Source organism: Tiliqua scincoides, chromosome 8, assembly GCF_035046505.1.
Source record: "Tiliqua scincoides isolate rTilSci1 chromosome 8, rTilSci1.hap2, whole genome shotgun sequence".
Lineage (NCBI taxonomy): Eukaryota > Metazoa > Chordata > Lepidosauria > Squamata > Scincidae > Tiliqua > Tiliqua scincoides.
In genome coordinates, this window is record NC_089828.1 from 59,563,307 (window position 1) to 59,583,072 (window position 19,766).

General features: G+C 49.9%; 1 protein-coding gene across 1 annotated transcript in view; it reads right to left on the bottom strand.

Annotated features, from left to right (window-relative positions):
- Window positions 1–15,261, bottom strand: part of RNF43 (ring finger protein 43) — a 34,848-nt gene extending 19,587 nt beyond the window's left edge. Inside the window, exon 1 of the mRNA XM_066636489.1 lies at window positions 15,034–15,261. Coding sequence (XP_066492586.1) covers window positions 15,034–15,261 — 228 coding nt within the window. The remainder of the gene's footprint in view (window positions 1–15,033) is intronic.
- Between the last annotated feature and the right edge of the window lie 4,505 nt (window positions 15,262–19,766).

The following is a 19,766-nucleotide window of genomic DNA, read 5'->3' on the forward strand; positions in this document are numbered from 1 at the left end:
CTGGAACCAGGTTCACCCAGTGAAGCCGAATGGCAAGCGATTCAGGACAGACATAAGGAGAGACTACGCAGTGCATCCTTATGCTATAGAACCGGCTGCCGCAAGGCTTAGGGCACAATCTGACCCTCCTTCAGTCCAGAGCATGCGGCATACCTGACGGAGCTTGTGCTGCATGCTGTGGATGGGTCGGTTAGAGCACCAGACAGCCCAGGAGAGGCAAATAAAGAATCATTTTATTTACCTCTCTGTAGGCCACCAAATCTTCAATGGGCCTCCTTGGACCTGCACCAGCTCTTTTGCTGGCATAAGGAGACTCCTGAGGGCAGGTCTGGGCCAGGAACATGGTGTAGGATATTTGGTATGGACAGCTACTGCTGAGATTCTCCCCCTCCCAGCCCCAAACTGCACCTGGTCTGACCCACTCCCTGCCCTGAGCTGCCCACAATCCTCCCCTTATCCTCCCTCACTGCTGATTTGCTGGTGATGACTGGGGATGGAGGAACTTCAGAGAGCTGCCACCACCCATGCAGGGCCTCCAGCCACTTGCCTTGGTGGCTGCAGCCTTCCAAAGGGTAGAGCAGCTTTCCTGCCATCAGCCTGGGATTTGTGTTGGTGGATCACAAGTTCTGTCCGCATAAGGCTCTGAGAGGACTCGGCTGTGAAACATGCAATTCCTAACCATCAGGGAGTAAGCGGGCAGGCCTTCCTGTGGATTAGGAACTGGTTCAAGAACAATAAACAGAGAACAAGAGGAATTATAAAGCAGAATTTGCACAATGGAGAGCAGTGACAATTGGTGTGGCCCAAGGCTCTGTCCTGGGACTGGTGCTCTTCAGCATGTTCATAGATGGTCGGGAGTTGGAGATGAGCAGCGAGGTGATGCAGTTGAGCATCTGTTCCACTGCAGTGAGGAAAAGGCTCCTCCAGATGGCTGCAGGTCTGTGCAGGTCTTCCCCATCACTCTTCCCTGTTGAAACTCTTTGCATTGGCCATGGTGGGTACTGAAGCTGAGACCTCCCTGTTGAGCTCCAGCCCTTTTCTTGTCATCTGAAGCTGCTGCCAACTCAGTCAGACCCTTGGTCTTCTGGACAGTGACAGGCAAGAGCCTGACTTAGTTCTACCTGAAGAGGCTGGCAGGGTTGGACCTGGAACTTTCTGGGACTGAGCCACAATCCTGGAAACGATGCCCAACTTGACTCTCAGCTGTTCTGATCCAGCCCTGCACCTGGAAAGGCCGAGGTGGCCACCATCCCTGCTGGCTGCTCTCGCCAACTTTCCTGGGGCTCAACCAGGTGCAGAACAAAAGGGCCCTCATGACTGAGTTTCCCGTTCCGGCGCTGCAAGTTTGAAGGTCAGCCATTCACCCAGCTGAGCTCCTTTGTCTGCCCAGCCTGCAGGCCCTCCGCACCAATCCTTGCCGCTGCCACAGCAGCAGGGCGCAAGGACTGGGAAGGCAGCCCTGGAAGCGGGGAGATGAAACGCAGGCAGCGCATGTAATAACTGATGGCCTCCCCAGTGCCGTTTGAACTGTTTACAGACCAAGTTAACGATTACAGGCGCTGTGTGTCTTGGCCGCCTGCCCGGAATTCCTCCCCGCCCGTCAGATATTATCAAAGGGCCCTTCGTTGCTTGCCTGGAGTCCTTCCAGCACACCTCAGAGAGATGCCGACATGGAGGAGGAGCTGGCCTGGCAGCTGCCACTCTGGCTGCGGAGGCCCAGCGAGAGTCTGGGAAGAGAGACCCAGCAGGGGCTGGGGGCTGAGGCTGGAGGGGCGCCAGCGGCCACAAAGGGCCTCTGGGGGACTCTCAAGATGGAGGCACTGGTGAGAGTGTCGAGACCCTTGGGACTGGGGGGCGGAGAACCAGGCCTCTTTCCAGCTCCAGTCCTTGTCACTGCAACAGGACTGACCTCTCCTGCCTTCAGACCCCAACATGTCCCTGGGCAGCTGAGTGCCAGGATTGACTCCCTGGGCCAGGCCATTGTGCTGGAATGGCTGAGACAAACACAGCTGACTGCTGACCGAGGCAGTGGCAGCTTGAGGTGAACATGGATAGCAACACGGTGGGCCATGTGCAGAAGAACCAGACAGGCTGTGTCTTGGCCGTTCAGAAAGGACCAGTGCATGCCCAGCGCCCTCCTCTGTCACCTGTGGTGATGTGTCCTGATGACAGGTTTGCCCCACTCTCCAGCACACCCCGGCGTGTTCCCACTCAGCAGAGCTCACCCGGGCAGGTCTGGAGGGGTGCTCTCTGCTGTCCTGCCAGGCAGAAAAGAGAACCGGGGAAGACATGATCAGGATATGGGCCCAATCCTGTCCAGGTCTTATTTTGTGGTGAATCTTGCAACCTGCCACTGTAAGGCCGGTGCAGGAAGCTCTCGGCCGTTCTGCTGGCTGCTGCAGCCAGCATGAAGTCCCTGGAGTCCAAATGCAGACAACACCAGCCCTCTGCTGTTGCCACTAAGTCTGCAGTGGATGGAGGGAGGATCAGGGCAGGGAATGGGCTGGACCGGGGCGGGAGGAGTGGATCTTGGAGGCAGCCACGCACACCAGATCCTGTCCCCCCTCCTGGCCCAGACTCACCCCTGAGTCTGCTCAGACATTAAAGAGCTGGTGTAGGGCTGAGGAGACCCATTGGAGACCAGGTAGCCTACAGAAAGGGGAGTAGAAATGTTCTTTGCTTGCCTGTCCTGGGTTGTCTGGATTCCTGCTGGTGCGCAGCATGCAACATGCACAAGCCCAGTGATGCTGCACACCCTGGGCCAGAGGGGAACGGGACTCGGCCGCAAGTGGACCCAGGGCTGGATTCACTCCCAGAAATAATACTGGGTGCTTGTTGCTGGAGTGAAAGAGGAGCCGGCTCACAGCTCCCCCGTCCATGGCTATAAAATGCCAGTTCTGGGGCCTGTTTCTGGCCCAGCTGCTGAACCTGCTTCAGAACCACTCCACGCCTGAACTCCAGAAGACGCAAAGTAAAAATACGCCAACTTTGAGAGTGCGCAACCTGCGTTCTCAAGGTTGGTGTCTTTCTCAAAGCAGCCCTTCCCACTCGGGGGAGGAAAACATCCAGGGCAAACAGGGCACCTTCCCACCAATACTTTATATTTTAAAACTAGATGGAATCAGTTCAAGCCTCCCTGCACTTAGTACAGGAGCTGGTTGCAATTATTGCTCAGGTGTGAAGGAAAGGCTCTCTGCATATCCTCAGAGGCACTCTTTTTGTTTTGTCTCACCAGTCCCAGGACCTGAGCCTTGGGACAGGACACAGCTGACAGGTTGGCCCAAATGAAGTCCTGCTGGTGCATTTTGGCTGTCAACTGATGTGCAAGCGTAGAACTGCGTGTGCATCACCACACAGTCTGCAACCTCTTCTTCAGATGAAAAGTTGCCCTTGATGTGGCCCCCAGGGTGCGATCCGCACACAAGAGTGCCCCTGTCGGCACAAGTGAAAGGGTGGTGGGTTTGCAGATGTGTCCAACCTCACAGAGGGTGCTGCTGGGTGCCATGCAACAGCTGCATCCACTGTCCTCCTTAGCTTAGCAAAGCCAGCATGGTGCACTGGTTAGAGGGTTGGACCCGGGTTCAAATCCACATGCCCATAGAAGTTTCCCTGGGTCAGTCAACATCTCAGCCTCACCTGACTAAAGGGTTGTGGAGAGGAGGAGGCAGCCCATGTAAACTGCCCTGCACTCTTTGAAGGAAGAGTGAGACCGGAAAGAGAGCGGCGAGGTTGAGAGTGTGCACCCTCTGCTTTCTGGGTGACTTGGAGCGTTCTTTGCTTTCCCCCTCACACAACTGAAGTAAACATCTCCCATTCACAGCCAGCTAAGCCTGGATGGTGGTCGACAAAGGCCCAGCCCAGGCAGGCTGGGAGAGGGGGTCTCTCCCCACCGGACTGTGAGCTTGGCCCTGGCAAGTGCTGCACCCCCAGGCATACACGCCATACGGAGCTGGCAGCGCACTCTCGCTGGAAAACCCTGGGAGCCTGCTCCTGGCAGCCAGCACCTCCTGCGCGGTGTCCCTGTGGGCCCATGCGCAGTTCCTCCAGCTTCCCAGCTTGTACAGACAGGCCTGCCCAGCTCAGAGGGAGGAATCCGATTCTCACCCCCAGGGGCTTGCTAAGTAACTCACCCGCACTTCAAAGGAGCTCTTTATTTTGCTTTGGTGATCACACCCTGCAAAAATTTCCCACCAACAAAAGAAATCGTTTTATAGGCAACTGGGGGATTGGAATGTCTCTCCTGAACTCGGATGAAGGAAGAAGGGGCCAACACACACCCAGGAGGAGCTGGGGAATGCGAAGTCCTTGGCCTCGACAGACAGCACCAGGTCCTGGGGCACAAGGCGACCGCGGAATAAAAGAGCCAGGCTAGATCAGGCTCAACAGCCAGATGCCCCAATGGGAAGTCCACAAGCAAGGCATGGATGCAATAACTCCCTCCATGGTTTGCCCCCAGAATCCGGTTCTCTGGTAGAGTGCTTCAGGACAGGGAGGTTCCATTCCTAATTATTGTGGTTAAGAAGAACATAAGAAGAACCTTGATGGATCAAACAAATAGCACATGAAGATAACAATCCCTACGTAACTATTGACATCCCAGCACAGCGGTTTCCAAACTGTGGGTCTGTGGCCCACCTGTGGGGTCACTACCCAATTGCTGGTGGTTCATGAAACTGGCAAGGCGGGTTAGGCTCTATGCATCAAGGGTTAAACAACCGGCTACTGGGGGGAGCCCTGCTACCCAATCCCCACGTTAGCCACAGAGGCTGAGTAGCTGATAAGTAAAACTTTTTTTTAGGAGGGTCCCAATGCTCAAAAGTATGGGAACCACTGCAGGCCCAGCATATTGTACTTGGAGGCCATATTCAGCTTTCAGGGCTGGCAGCTGCTGATAGGCCCACCTGAGAACGCACCTTGCAGGCTCTAGCCAAAGATCCATCTAGTTTAGCATCTTGTTTCCAAGAGTGGCCCATCCAATGCCCCAGTAGGGTGAGCGCAACGGACCCCTGTCCCCAGCACACCCCACCTTCCTGGCTCTGATGAAGCAGGCTCTGGCCCTACAACATGAGGTTCTCTCTTCACCAAAGCGCCACTTGCATAAGCCTCAGGAAATGCCATGGAGTTGTCTTCCGTCTAAACATACATGGTCCCAAAAGGCTGGCAACGGACCCCCATAACTTCTTAAACCTGATCGTGTTTACTTCCTTGCTGATCTTGGGATCTCCTGAACACGTTCCTAGGCTGGGGGCATTTTTCCTTCCTTCAGAAAGAACTGGAAATCTGACTGTGAGCCCCACTGCTTACAGAAATAATTGTTAGGGGGAGAAGAAAAAATGTGAGAAATATTTGTGCAGGCCGGGTCATGTTCCCGCAGCAGCAGCGCCAGCAACGGTGTCCTTTTAAAACTGGCTGGAACGTTCTGTCACTCAGGATGCCTCGAAAACTCTTCCTCCGAATGTCTGACTGCATTCTGGAGTTCTGAATTGCTGGGCCTGATTTCCAAAGCGGAACCAGCGCCTTAGGAATCCTCCCTGGTTCTAGCTAGAATTTCCAATACTGCTCATGCATATTTTGCTACAGACAGTGGCATAGCTAGAGGGGTGCAAAGCACTAAGTTTTGCAGGGAGCCTCACCGGGGCGAGCAAGCAGCTCCTCCCCCTCCCCCTTGGAGCCATTGGCAGGTGCCTCTGTTTTGTGCCCACCACCCAGAATGGCTCCAAAGGGGAGGGGGAGGCTCCCTGCAAAACTTAGTATGGCACCCCCTCTAGCTATGCCACTGGCTACAAGTCTCAGTCCCACCACATCTTTTCCTCCCTCTTCATTCCCAGTGCACGTGCACATACTGCTAAAACACTGGGGGGGTGGGGAAACAACCACCAGGATGAGTCCTGCAAGATGCTTTTTTGCATCTGGTGGTGTTTTAATGCACCAGAGCCAAAAATTGCGAGTTACAGCCCAATCCTACGCACTCAGAAGTAAACTCCATCATGTTCACTGGGACTTACTTTCCGGGAAGTGTGTAGTCTAGGACTGCAGCTGCAATCGGACATAATCATCAGGGTTGTTTTCTGGCAGTGCTTTATGTGCGCCCATTGGCAGCTCACGGGGGGGGGAACATTGCAAAGCCCAAAGAACTGAGAGTTGTGGCAGCCTGCGCATGGCTTGATTCCTGGAGTAATGCAAGAATTGCTCCCGGTTGCAGAAGTGGAGTGCAGAATCAAGCTGCAAAAGTGGGACGTGGAAGTGACAGGGCAGGGAAATCCTCACTGCCCCAGCAATGGCAGCTGCCAGCAGCGATTCACTCAGTGCCTCTTCTGCCTGGCTGTTTTTTTATGGCAGGCAGCATAAAGGCCAAGTGTTCCTGCAGGTTTGTTTAGGATGTTTTTGTGTGTGCGAATGGAACTGAGGCCGAGGGCGGAAGCAGCCCAGGCACCAGGCAGCCGCTCCAGCAGCACGAGGAAGGCAAGCCCTTGAGCAGAGCTCCGTGTTGACCCTCTTGGTATTGTTTGGAAAACCAAGATAAGAGCCCTTTTTGCAGGGGTGTATCACTCACCTGCAGCATGTGTGTGTGTGTGTGTGTGTGTGTGTGGTTTTTATAATGTGGGTGGGGGGAGGAAGGCATTCAGTGCTGGCCCAGGAACATGTGGTGGGAGAATCTGCATGGCCCCCCACTCTACTAATTAGGACGGAGTACAATCCAGCAGGAAGTTCTCCTGTACAAGCCCCACTGAAATGAACAGAAGCTGTGAAAGAGCAGGATAGTCACGGATGCTGCCACAGGTGCTCCCAGGATGGTGATCTTGTACATGGCCCCAGTCACGTTGGAGCCGTCAGAAACCCATAACTGCATTAATGGACTGATGTCCCTTTGGCCAAGGCATTCTGATTGCACCCCCTGTGATGAGAAGTTCCTCTTTCCCCTCATAAGAACATCAGAAGAGCCCCGCTGGATCAGGCCCAAGGCCCATCTAGTTCAACTTCCTGGATCTCAGTGGCCCACCAGATGCCTCAGGGAGCACAGAAGACAACAAGAGACCTGCATCCTGATGCCCTCCCTTGCATCTGGCATTCTGAGGTAGCCTACTTCGAAAACCAGGAGGATGCACATATCCATCATAGCTTGTAACCCATGAGGAACTTCCCTCCAGAAAACTGTCCAATCCCCTTTTAAAGGCATCCAGGCCAAGTGCTATCACCACATCCTGTGGCAAGAAGTTCCACAGAATGATTATCCTCTGAGTAAAGAGATATTTCCTTTGGTCTATTCTAACTCTCCTGCCACTTTATTTTAGTGGATATCCCCTGGTTCTGGTGTTGCATGAGAGGGAAAAGAGCATCCTGCTGTCCACTCTAACTATTCCCGGCATGATTTTTTCTAACCAGTATCAGAAGCTGGTTTGTCGGCATCAGTCAGTGTTACCAGTGACAAAAGACCACCTGCCCAAGGGTTCTGAATGAGATGCCTCTACCACTATTAAGAAGAACAGAGAGGCCAGACCTGTGCCCACACACAGGTTGTTTCCCCAAATCAACAGGCCAGTGAACTGTGCAGTGGGAATTCTTGCCATTGAAAGCAGCCCAAATGGCTGCATCATGAACCCTCCATTTGATGGACCTCATGTTGACGGACAGGTTCTGCATCACTCAAAACGAGTCATAGACATTTTGCACACATGTATCGCCACTAATTTAAATGCAGATTTAACGGACTCTCAGCATTAACAGACACCCCCCCCCCCATTAAATTAAAGGTTACCTGTAAAGAATTGAGACAGTATCTTTAAGCTGGATGAGGCTGGGCTCAAATGCACACCCAACACCAAAGCTCATTAAGTGGTAGGGGTGTGTGTCAATCATCACCCCGCAGTCTCAGCTACATCATAGGGTTGTTGTGGGGATAAAGGAGGAGAGGAAAAGCACCAAGCATGGCGTGAAAGGAGGCACAGGAGGAAAGTGTCATGCAAAACTACACGAAGGCCTTGAATCTGCAGCTGTGTTCATGAGCACCTCTGCTTTCATTTCAAACCGGGTCGGATGATGGTCTCACCTGATGCCAGGTCTGAGCAAAAGCGCGGGAGGAGGTGTGGTGTGCGTATGACCCCCCCGCCCCCCCAAGAAGTGGGCGTGTGGGATGGATTCAGAACAGAGCCAAATTCCACCTCCTCCCGCTTTTTAATTTAGCCAGTGCTGATGCCCTTGTGATCAGACGTGGCTGCGGATGAAGAGCACTTTGCACCTCACAGGCCGACAGAGGTGGACACTAGAGCAGCCACAGGGGCCCCCTGTATATTTTTATTCATTTACAAGCACCGTGTGGCTTCTCTGAGTGCAGCAAAGGGGCTGCATCACATCTGCAGACCAACATTTTCCTGCCGACTTCTAGTCCTCACATTCCACCTGCACCCCCTGCTTCCCATCCCCCTGGAAGACGGTGGGCCTGTCTGGTCTCCCATCTCTCTGTCCTCTCCCCTGAGATGCTTGCCCAGGGCCTCTGGACTGCTGCAGGTCTGGGCTCCCAGTCACCCCTTTTCCTTCCGGTCTGCTCCACTTCCGGAGTCTCCTCTTCCCTCTCTCGGACTTTTGCTCGTCCAGCAATTCACACACTTGAGGCACGAGGCCTGGGAAGCAAAGGGGGCTTGCTAAGCTTCCCAAAGGGCTGGGAAAACCGACTCTGTGTCGTGCATCTGGGGAGAGAACCCCCAGCGCTTCCCCAATCCGATCCCAACCTGTGAGGCCGCAGTTGTTTTCACGAGGAAGAGGGCTGGACCAGCACGTGTAGAAATGCTCTCAGAGGGATTATAAGCGAGGCAGTGGGCTGCGTTCACTACGGACCTGCACAGCTCATGTTGTGCAAGCCTGATATAGTCAAACGGCTCTATCTTTAGGATATTTGTTCCAAACTAACCACCATTTTGTTTTCTAATGAAGAAAGATGTAAAGCCTCACCAGGACTCATATTCTTTCAAAACCACTGGGTAGAGGCACGAGGAAGCCAGAGCAGGCTCAGTGTCCTTGAATTCCTTGCTAAACAGTTTCTCACTTTGAAAATGGCAAACTTACGTGATTGGATAGCGCCAAGTTTGATTAGGTGGTACAATCTCCATGTGGGGACTGTACCACCTCAAATGTTTCCCCCACATTTCAACTTCTTCTCTTTCGGACACGGTAGTTATTTTGAAACCGCTGTCTAGAGACATTTACATCAAGAATGACTGTGAATGTGTGTATACATTGTTAGGTGTTTCTGAGGGCATGGTCTCTGTGGGAGGCCCACAGTGAGGTCCACAAGACCCAAACAGCCTTCTCCCTGAGTCAAGCTACTACCTCTGAACATGAAGGTTCCACACAGCCATCATGACTAATAACCAGTGATAGACATCTCCTTCTCCATGAAGGTGTGGAGAGATACAGAACACCAACCTACATCCCCTGATTTTATTGCATCCTCCAGTTGATCACTGTCTGAGATGAGACAATGAGGAGTCTGCATTTTATCACCTCTCTCTCTCTCTCTCTCTCTCTCTCTCTCTTTGTATAGCATCTGGAGAATTATTACCTTGGATACTCTGTGTTGGGAGCACTGAAGTTCACCCTGCCTGATAAGATCATCCCTGGTTGGCTGTTCATTTCTTAACTTGTAAGCAGATGGGCTAAGCAGTAAGCATTTAGCAGGAAAAACTGCCATTCGAGGTGCTGAATTCCAGTAAAGAGTCCTGCCAGAAGCAGGCCCTTGTCAATCAAAGGCTCTCCAGGAGTGAGGATGTCACACTCCCGACAAATGATGAGAGCTTCCCAGAGGCTGAAAACAGACATTAACATGGGGGAGGCGTTATCCAGGAGAATCTCCAGGGGCACAGCGTAGCCCCCTGATAACACCTCCTACAAGCAACAGCCTGATAGGTGGTCATGCAGCTGGTTCAAGATGGAGCTGAAGGTCCCTTGAGTGCACCCAGGAACACCTGCTTGTCATGAGTACCAAACCAGCATTGCTGTGCACCTGAGAGTTGAAGGGAAGGTGCAGAGGTGCACTCTACTTGGGCAACCACCAGGCAAGATCACTGAACAGGCTCATCAAATCAGGTCCATGCAAGTCTTAAATCCCCCCAAGAAGGTTCAATCACCACGTACTAGAGATGCTGCCAGGAACTGAACCCAGGCTGTCCATAGGCAAAGCAGGTGCTCCAGCCACTGGGACGTGAGGTAATAATAATAATAATAAAACTTTATTTTTATCCCGCCCTTCTCCCAAAAAGGGACCCAGGGCGGCTAACAACATATAAAACAAATTAAAACATAATTTCACAGATAAAAACATATTAAAAAACACATTAGCAGAACCCATAAAAACAGTAGTCAGAAGAGTCAGAATAAAAGAGCATAAAACAGCAGTTCTTAGAGGAATCGGGCCTGTAAAAAAGCAACTAAAAGATATATAAAAGATGTTAAAAAGGCCAGAACGTCAGAAGGCTTGGTTAAACAACAAGGTCTTCAGGCCTCGCCGAAAGGACTCAAGAGAGGGAGCCATTCTCAAGTCAAGGGGAAGGGAGTTCCACAACGTTGGTGCCACTACTGAGAAGGCCCTATTTCTTGCCGCCGCCCCACGTACCTCCTTAGGCGGCAGCACTTGTAAAAAGGCCTTCTCTGATGACCTGAGAGGACGAGCCGGATTGTACGGGAGTAGGCGATCTCTAAGATAACCTGGCCCAGAGCAGTATAGGGCTTTAAAGGTCAAAACCAGCACCTTGAATTGGGCCCGGAAACGAATGGGCAGCCAATGTAGCCCCCGGAGAAGCGGGCTGACAGAGTCAAACCGCCTAGCTCCAGTGACCACACGGGCCGCCGCATTCTGCACTAATTGCAGTTTCCGAACCGTCTTCAGAGGCAGCCCCACGTAAAGCGCGTTACAATAATCTAACCTCGATGTCACCATAGCTAAAGGCAAAAGAGCATCACTGTCGATTGTTGCTCATCAACATACAAAGCTGGCTGTTTTGCTGCTGAGTCAGAACTTTGGTCCACCTAGGCTGGTACCGTCTATTCAGACTGGCTCCTCAGAGCTCTTGGTCAGAGGCTTTTTCAGCACTGCTACCTGTATACAGAGCAGGTGCTTTACCACTGCTCTGTGGTTCCTTCTGATGCTGCAGAGGCCTTCTGGGCATCCCAGGCGACACAGAAGCATATCTCCTTCCCTGGGGACCAACCATCATTGATGACCCCACAACATGACTACAGCTTATGGTGACACCAGAAATAAGCACTGCGGTTTGCTGGTGAATGCAAGACCTGCCCTGTTCCAGGTCTGGGCCTTATCCACACTCACAGGGATGCCTGATAACAGGTAGTTATCACAGGTACCACCATCGAAGGAGGATGTGGTGGATATTCTCCATGCAGCTTTAGCCACCCTTGGGAAAGTCAGATGGTTTGGGTAAGAATACTGTACGCCCATCCATTTCTTTAAGAAAACTACAGAGTCCATGACTCAGAAGAACCTCTTCTTTTTGCTTTTGCTTTTGAGTTTTGATCTGACCACTGTGGTGGAGGTCCTGCCATTCTGCTGGTTTTCAGAATGTTGCCTTTCAAGATGCTGCTATTGAGATTCTTTGGCAAAGGAGCCCAGATATCCACAAGACCACTGATGCTCCAGGCCACTTCTTTCTACATTCATCATAGCAGCCACATCCCGTGGAGAAGCTGACCTCTGCATCGGTGGAAATTTCACTTGACCTGAATCTCTCCTGATTGTCCTGAACCGAACATGGGTCATGAATTTTTTAATGGGTATCTTTTAACTTCCCTTGTCCATTGTCTGCATTTCCTTGCTGCTGATTTGTATAATTATTAACCAATAAGTGGGCTTTGCTGGCACAAAGTACAATTGGCCCACAGAAACCCTTTGAAATGGATACGGTGAAGGCCGACTCTCTGGTCTCAGACTTGCTTCCAGATACAGATGTATACATCCATCAGAGGCGTCAAACTGGCAAAAACCAGTTGTGCAAAGACCAGAACACAGGAAACAGCGTCTAGAGACTGACTGCTACATTCACACGGGAATGCAGAAAAATGTTTTTCAATAGTAAAGGTGTGAGTAATGGCCTCTTTGAATGGGAGTCATGGGAGGAAAGGACCTCCTTGGTTTCATGAAGGATACATTTATGAAAAGACATGTAATTTTGCTGCTGCTACAGGAAATCACACTATTGTACTTTGCCGTGCCCCTATCAGAGTCAGCTCCCCAACCCCATTTTAGCATCTCCCCCCCCCCAGGACAAGGGACTCTTAGAAGTAGTTGCACCCCAGTAAAATGACCATGGAGACAGTTCAGTGCATGGAATCAGGGTCTGGAAGGAGGTGGGAATCCTCCTTCCTTCCAACCCTGCCCACGCAGATTGGTTGGCTTGTGAGAGCTGGACATCTCCAAGGTCTGCGAAGATGCCTGCAGCTTCTTGCCTGAAAGACGGCCTTCCCTCTCTGCCAGTGGCCTGGATCGTGTTGACAGGCCTGCGGTTAGCTCCTGGTCTCACAGCAAAGCTGAGAGCAAGGGAGACTTCTACCCTTTTCTGATGGAAAAAGAAATGGGACCAGCTCCCACTACTGTGGCTAATTCAAAAGTGGCCTAGGGGAAGGAATGTTCTGTTCCATGGAGGTGGCCTGTCATCCTTCTGACTGCACAGACCAAGGCTTACAGAAGTCCCAGCTCCTCTGTAACAGATCAAATGCTGATCAGTGCCCGGTCAGGTGGCCACCCTGCCAAGCCCTCTCAAAATGGATGTTGACCATCTTACTGGAATACTAAGAACATAAGAACAACCCCACTGGATCAGGCCCAAGGCCCATCTAGTCCAGCTTCCTGTATCTCACAGCGGCCCACCAAATGCCCCAGGGAGCACACCAGATAACAAGAGACCTGCATCCTGGTGCCCTCCCTTTCATCTGTCATAGCCCATTTCTAAAATCAGGAGGTTGCACATACACATCATGGCTTGTACCCCGTAATGGATTTTTCCTCCAGAAACTTGTCCAATCCCCTTTTAAAGGCGTCCAGGCCAGATGCCATCACCACATCCTGTGGCAAGGAGCTCCACAGACAATACTCACTGGCTGTACCCCAAATCCACTGCAGGTGACAGGGAAATGTCTGTTGATCCCAATGGGGGGATTGGACCACAACCACTATTGACCACGAAGCTAAGGCAGCCCCCTGCTACAGACCAATCCTGTGCTTGGCTACTCAGAAGTCAGTCCCATTGAGTGTGCGCTGAGGATGTTCTACCCTAGAAACATCTTATTCAGCTCTGTCAGGTAAGACCAGATTTAAAGACCCATTTTGCATTTTGGGAAGAGAATGAAAGTGGTTTTCCCAAAGCTACTTGGATTTTCTGAACAAGAATTTGAACTGAGGGTCATCACTATAGAGCAGGGAGGTCAAACATAAGGCTCACAGGCCAAATGAACCCCCCCCCAAGCAATTATTCACTCCTGTTATAATTGGGTTCTCCCAGCTTGTTAATTGGGCTTCCTCATCATTTTCTGTGCTTGTGTACCCTTTTGTCACAGATCATGCAACATATGAAGCAGTATTCTATGAGAGGGTCCTTATAGTTCCAGATAGTTCTCCCTGGCTGGAGGTGGCTCTCCAGGGCCTTACACAGGGGTTACTCCCAATTTTGCTACTCACATTCCATTCAAGTGGAGATGCCAGAAAACAGAAACTGGGACTTCTTGCAGAATTGCTGCTGAGCTGTGGTTGCCCACAACAGATGAAGCTGTCTGAGGTGGAGTTCCTGGCCCATCTAATCCACAACTGCTTGCAGCTGTCTAAGTCCTCAGGCAGAGACATTCTCGTGACCTGAGACCCTTTCAACTGGAAGTGCTGAGGATGGAAACTGGGATCTTCTACTCTGTCCCTGAGCTAGGGCCCTTCTGGAAAGGGAAAGCTCTCAAACACATTGTCTGTGATGCCATGTCCAACTCATGATCCAAGCTAAGGCTTCATGAGGATTCCAACAGAAGACACCCACTTTTCCATGTCCCTGGCTAGCTGCATTCGCAAACTCATAGTTCAGAATATAGACCCACTAGGTCAGGTTGGCAAGTCACATCTCAATAAGACTGGCAAATCATTCTCTCTCTCTCTCTCTCTCTCTCTCTCTCTCTCTCTCTCTCTCTCTCTCTCTCAAACACTTGCTCTCCAAAGGAACTCTAAACCTAGTTCTGTTCAGCCAAAAGCTCCTGCTCAGTTCCTAGTTCCATTTCAGTCCAGCTGGCACAGCCCTTGTTGGTCATTTGCAATGTGGTCAGGGTTTCAAGCAGATCTGTGAAATGCAGCATTGGTTGGCTTTCTATTACTCAGCTGGAGAACAATGAACTCCAGTCAGGTGAGGACCCTTCGGGGTGAGTCACAGGTTGCAAGGCAAGATGGCACTTGAAATCAAACCAGCAGCTGTGCATCATCACAATAGATTGATCTCCACATCAGAGGAGGAGGGCTCCTGACTGCCTGCATGGCCTGTGGGCAACTCCTTGGAGCAACTTTCTCCCTCTGTGATCCAAATAAGAGCATCTGTGACTGAAGTTTCTGTGTCATCAGGGCTAGCAGGTGCTTGACTCTCTCCTAGGAATGTGGCTGTCTGTTGGGTGTAGAAGGGGGAGAGCACCAACATTTGCAAAGGAGAATTTGGATTCAAAGAGGAAGGAGGAGACCAAGATGGAGTGTCCCAGAGGATTGGGGGGCTTTGGGGACTGTGATGCTTTTGTACTTCATTCACAAGAGCAATGGAAGCTCTTTGCAATGGGAGCAACTTAACTTCCCTGCCCCCACCCTAAATTTATGCTCACTTAGCTGATTAGAAGCCATAAGAGGAGTAATTTAAAACGTAAATGCGTATATGTTTAAAATGCACTTTGGAAAGCTTCCAGGTGCCACCTCTATGAGGAAGAACATTTCTGTGACTTGAGTTATACTAAAGAAGGCAAGAGCATAGCAGGCAGCAGGTCAGGGGGGGTGTGTGTGGATGGAGGTCCTCTTACCTGCAGCAGCTTCCCTTCTGCTGGAGTGACTTCTGCCACGCTTGCAAAAACGCCTTCCAGCATGAGGGGCTCCATCTTCAAGGGGACCACCCGGATGACTGCCTTCTGGGCTGAGGCTCGCTCGGCTGCCACCAGCGCCAGTCCCGAGTAGCCCAGTCGGATCTGCAGTGTAGCCATCAGCAGCCAAGGCCAGAGGACTGCCAGCTGTAGCTGGGGGCCAACACTCATGCTCCCAGCTGCAGCTGTGCGCTCTGGCCACACATACTGCGCTGGAACGTGTCCTCCTGGCCAGCAGGTTCCAACAACAGGCAAAAATGGCCGAGGATGAAAAGCCCTCCTCGCAACTGCTGGGAACCGAGCCGCTGAGAAGCCAGGGAGAGGTCCCTGGAGCTGGTCCTCCTCCAGATGGGTGCTCCTCGCTTCTCCTCCCTGTGCGGGTTTCTTGGTGCCACGTGTGTAAAGGCCTCAACCTTCACGAGACTGCAAACACCCCAGATCAGGTCCTTCTCCGCCTCCACCTCCAGATGAATTCAGGCATTGTGAGCAGGACGCGGCAGGCAGGCACCACGCAGGGCACAAACAACTCCTCGATCCTTTGGGGAAGAGTGTCAAAGCTGATCCAAGGGAGACAGTCCCCCATGGGAGACGCTTCACGCACACATATGTGTGTGTGTGTTGTATGTCTATTATGCTAATAAAGGGAGACACTTCCTCCCAAAGCTTTATGGGCTGCAAGATCCTTGGATGGACAAGAGGGCCAATATCCGATGGCCTCAGCAACCCTGGTTGATGTCTGACCTGTGAGTGGCTTTTCCCAGATATTCTGCTCCCCAAAGTACAAGCTTTTCTGATAATGTGAACTACGGTGGTCTTTTTTGATGCCACAGGACTGTGAAGAGACTCACATTTAGAAATTATGAACAGAAGGCCAGTTATGGAAGTGAGATCATTATCTTCTGTTTCTATTTTTAAAAATTATCTTGGCCTCTAACAACAACACCTCACTCACCTGCTTATTGAGATTAAAATTAATTTCCTATGTTGGAATTTTCCATTGGCTTGTCAGTTTCAGTGCAGATGGTGCAGTCTGCAGCTCCCAGAATTCATGAAAGAAAGAAGACATCTCCCAAAGGTTTTTTTTTTTTTTTGGTCCTCAGAAGTTAAAAAGGCCCCAAACAGGAAAAACAACTACAGCCAGACACCTGTGTGTTTTATTCCATTCTTGTGCAAACTTCGGAATTAATATATCCGCTTTTAGAGGTGCTTTGTTGAAACATAAGTGAAGGCATCCTGAACAGCAGCAAGAAATATGCTTCATAAAAAGTCTTCACAACTGTAGAAAAACCAGACTTCTTGCTTGTAAAGTGTTGTTCACTCAAGGAAAAAAAACAATTTACAGTGGAATGCAAACCTGTAGGTCTTCGCGGCGCTAAGTAACAGCTGGAAGTTTTGACTACCAATCCTGGACAAAAAAAGTCACACAGTGAAAACGTGCACTAAACCTTACCTACAGATTTCGGGGGGGGGGGGAGTAGACTCACAGAACTGCTCTGTACAGGTAAATGTGAAATTCCACAGTCTGAATCAGATGGAAAAATTTACTCCAGGCTGAAGGCTTGTGAGTCAGGCATGGCTGAAATCTGTTTCCCAAAAGCAACCTAAAAATAAGCTTGCCAAGACTCCAGGCGCAGTCCTGAAACCCCCTTTTGAGCTGGAGCAGGACAGTCTCCCCTTCTTTCAGCAGATACAAGAAGCAAACCTGAGCAGGGAAAGGGAAGGCAGTTGGTCGAAACAGCCCATTCTCAGTAGCAAACCCCAGAAGACTGCTGGAGGAGAGGATGCAATCATTCTTCAGGGACCAGGATGGTGGAGGGCACTTGGAAAGTTCTGCAGATGCCGTGAGATGGCTTCTCTCCAGGAAAAGCACTTCTGGATCAGCTCTCTGGAGGCAATCCGCCACAGTAGCTTGTGCTCTCTGCCTCCCTCCCCCGGGACTGCCAGCCCTTTCTACCTGCTGACACAAAGTAAGGGTGGAGCAGCCAAAGGCAACAACCCCACCCCCTGAATCTGGTTCTCAGAGCTCCTGGACTCCCTCTCCTGATCCACTGCTAAACTGCATTCAAGCCAGCCTCACACCCAGCACATCTCGGTCAGGGTCACTCTCTGCTCCTCCCAAGCAATTGGGTACAGCCCAGCAAAGATGGGAATGAAAAGTAAAATGAGTTCAGTCAAATGAAAGTGCGAGGATGTCTGTGATTGCAAACTTGGACCTCTTCCCAGCTCCACTGTGGCACTTCAGTGGCTCTGAGCCAGGAGCTAAAAGTGTCTTCCCCTACCGAGCAGGGCTTGAGTCAGGACGTGCTCTGTCTCTGGCCCTTGAAAGGACTGGACTCGGCATGTGTCTGTGGGTCTCTGCGTGCACACGCAGCTTCAGCTTCTGCTAATCGAGACTTAGCAGGTGGTTTATTTTATTTTATTTTGGTGGTTGACATGCAAGGCAAATTTCAGGTCAGGCTGATGTCAGAGACCTGGAATTCCACTGTTATTCTCTCTGACATCACTGGGAAGTGAGCAATTTCATAGGCCAGACAGACAACATCCAACTGTGGCTGCAATCCTATGCACATGTTCCCGAGAGTCTGTCCCATTGAAGACAATGGGACTTACTTCTGAGTAGACAAGCATAGGCTTGTGCCCTAAGTTTGTGTTGGATCTGTGCTGGGAAAGCCCTTTCCTGAGATCAAAGCCAATTTCTAAATCAATTCATGCACAGAAAGGAACTGCTTCATCTTGGATAAGGGTAGGAAACAGCACTCAAACTAATGCTCCTCCAATCATGAAGGGTAATTTCACCCCGTGGGCACAATTCTGGGTATTTGTACCACAGTTTTTGCTAAGTTCTTTTGTAAATTCTTTCATGAGACAGATTGCAAATGAAACTATAATATATATTGTGAGATTTTTTTTTATTCCTATTTTGAACATTGCTTTGTGCTCTTCTTGCTGGAGCAGAAAAGCAACTGATAAATAAATAAAATAAATCAAGTTAGACCCATTCTTTCATTCAGAGCAGATGATTCTGTAATTCACTACTCAACTGAAACCAAACTCTTGAGTCAAGTCTTGCAATTAACAAACCAGCAAAACAGGGGGAGGAGGGCTTAGCTGGAGCAGTCACTTTATTGTTTATTGACTTACGTACATTTAGGCTAAAAACTGTGAAAACACTGAGAAAGCTGTTCAAGAGAATCCCTCCCCAGCAAGAATTTTTTTTTTCATGCCATACTGTGCAGATTTCTCCAGCCAGTGTGACTGTCTGGTGAATGTCCTTTCTCCTTTGTCATCTTACAAATGCCTGAGAGTCAGAAAAATCAAACAACTTAGGCCATAAATATGGCAAGAGATCCAGCTCCTTGGCCTCTCTCTCTCTTATCCCCCCCTCCCAGATTTGTTTAGAGACAGGTGGAAGGATAATAAATACTGCCACATCCTAATTAAGCTTGAAAACTGCAGGGCCATGTCAAAGTTCGTGCTTCACTGACCGCAGTAGAAAGGACTATGGATCCAATTTTTTGGTGCAATTCTGTTTAGAGGTGACAAAGGACAAGCTTTGATTGCATTTCAGTTAGCAAAGTCTAGAATCTAAACTTTGAAGTCTAGAATTTTAGTCTGCACCAGTCTAGAATCAAAGCCAGTTGCTAACTGATTTGAAGTCACTTCTCTTACCACTCAATGTGAGACTCCACAGACCTTGCCAGATTCCACTGTCCCTAATTCGGGCAACATTTTTTCCTGTATATGACTACTTTTCTTAAAAACAATACTGAATTTCTGGATGGACAAACAGGGCCTGGAAGACTGATTGAGGGTCATCCCAAAATATTCACAATACTGGGTAATCTACCTACACAATGGTAACTCTGAAGGAAATTGTACAATATTAGAGTTCTGAGATCTCTCCCTGACACAAGGCTTGGGCAAGGTTTGAACTTCTGACCTTAGTTCATCTTACCATTCACAAGGCTACTGGAGAATTGTGACTTCAGTATAGCTGTTGACTGGGGTAACTGATCAGTCTGTTCTCTTTGCCTTTTCAGTATTCTCTTATGCATTTTTCACAGTTGCAGAAATCTGACTCTAAAAATATGAGTGAACAAGCCTGAAGCACATTCTCACATGTGCTTTGTCATTCACACGTATTCTAGTGCAATATATATCCTTACCACAGAAATAAATAGGAGCATGAAGGTGTGGCTCTGTAAAATCATTTGTCAATAAATAGTTACATTGAACGAGTTAAATTAGTTGTGAAGACATATTTAAACTAAGCTATAGAGAAAAACAACAGACGTCTTAACAATTTGTTATAAAGTGCCTCTAGAATGAGGAAATTATTAAAAACACAAGAATGCTCCATAAACATAAATATCCAGCAGCTGTTCTAATAAATGGGCTATATGGGCCTTTGAAGGAAACTCATACAAGAAAGAAAAACATTTTCATTGTAATCACCTAGAAATTAGCTCATTTTTCCCAGGTTGTCTTTCTTAGGATGAATGATCCATTCAGACCTGAGAGCTTGTGGGTCTCCAAATGCCTTTGGTGTTGCTGCTGTTTTTTAAAAAAACTTCCTGCTTAAATGGTCCCAAAATGAACTGCAAACGATCCTTTTGGGTGGATTGATCACTGCTAGTGCAGACAGTTCCACGCCATGCAAGAAATACTCCACATCA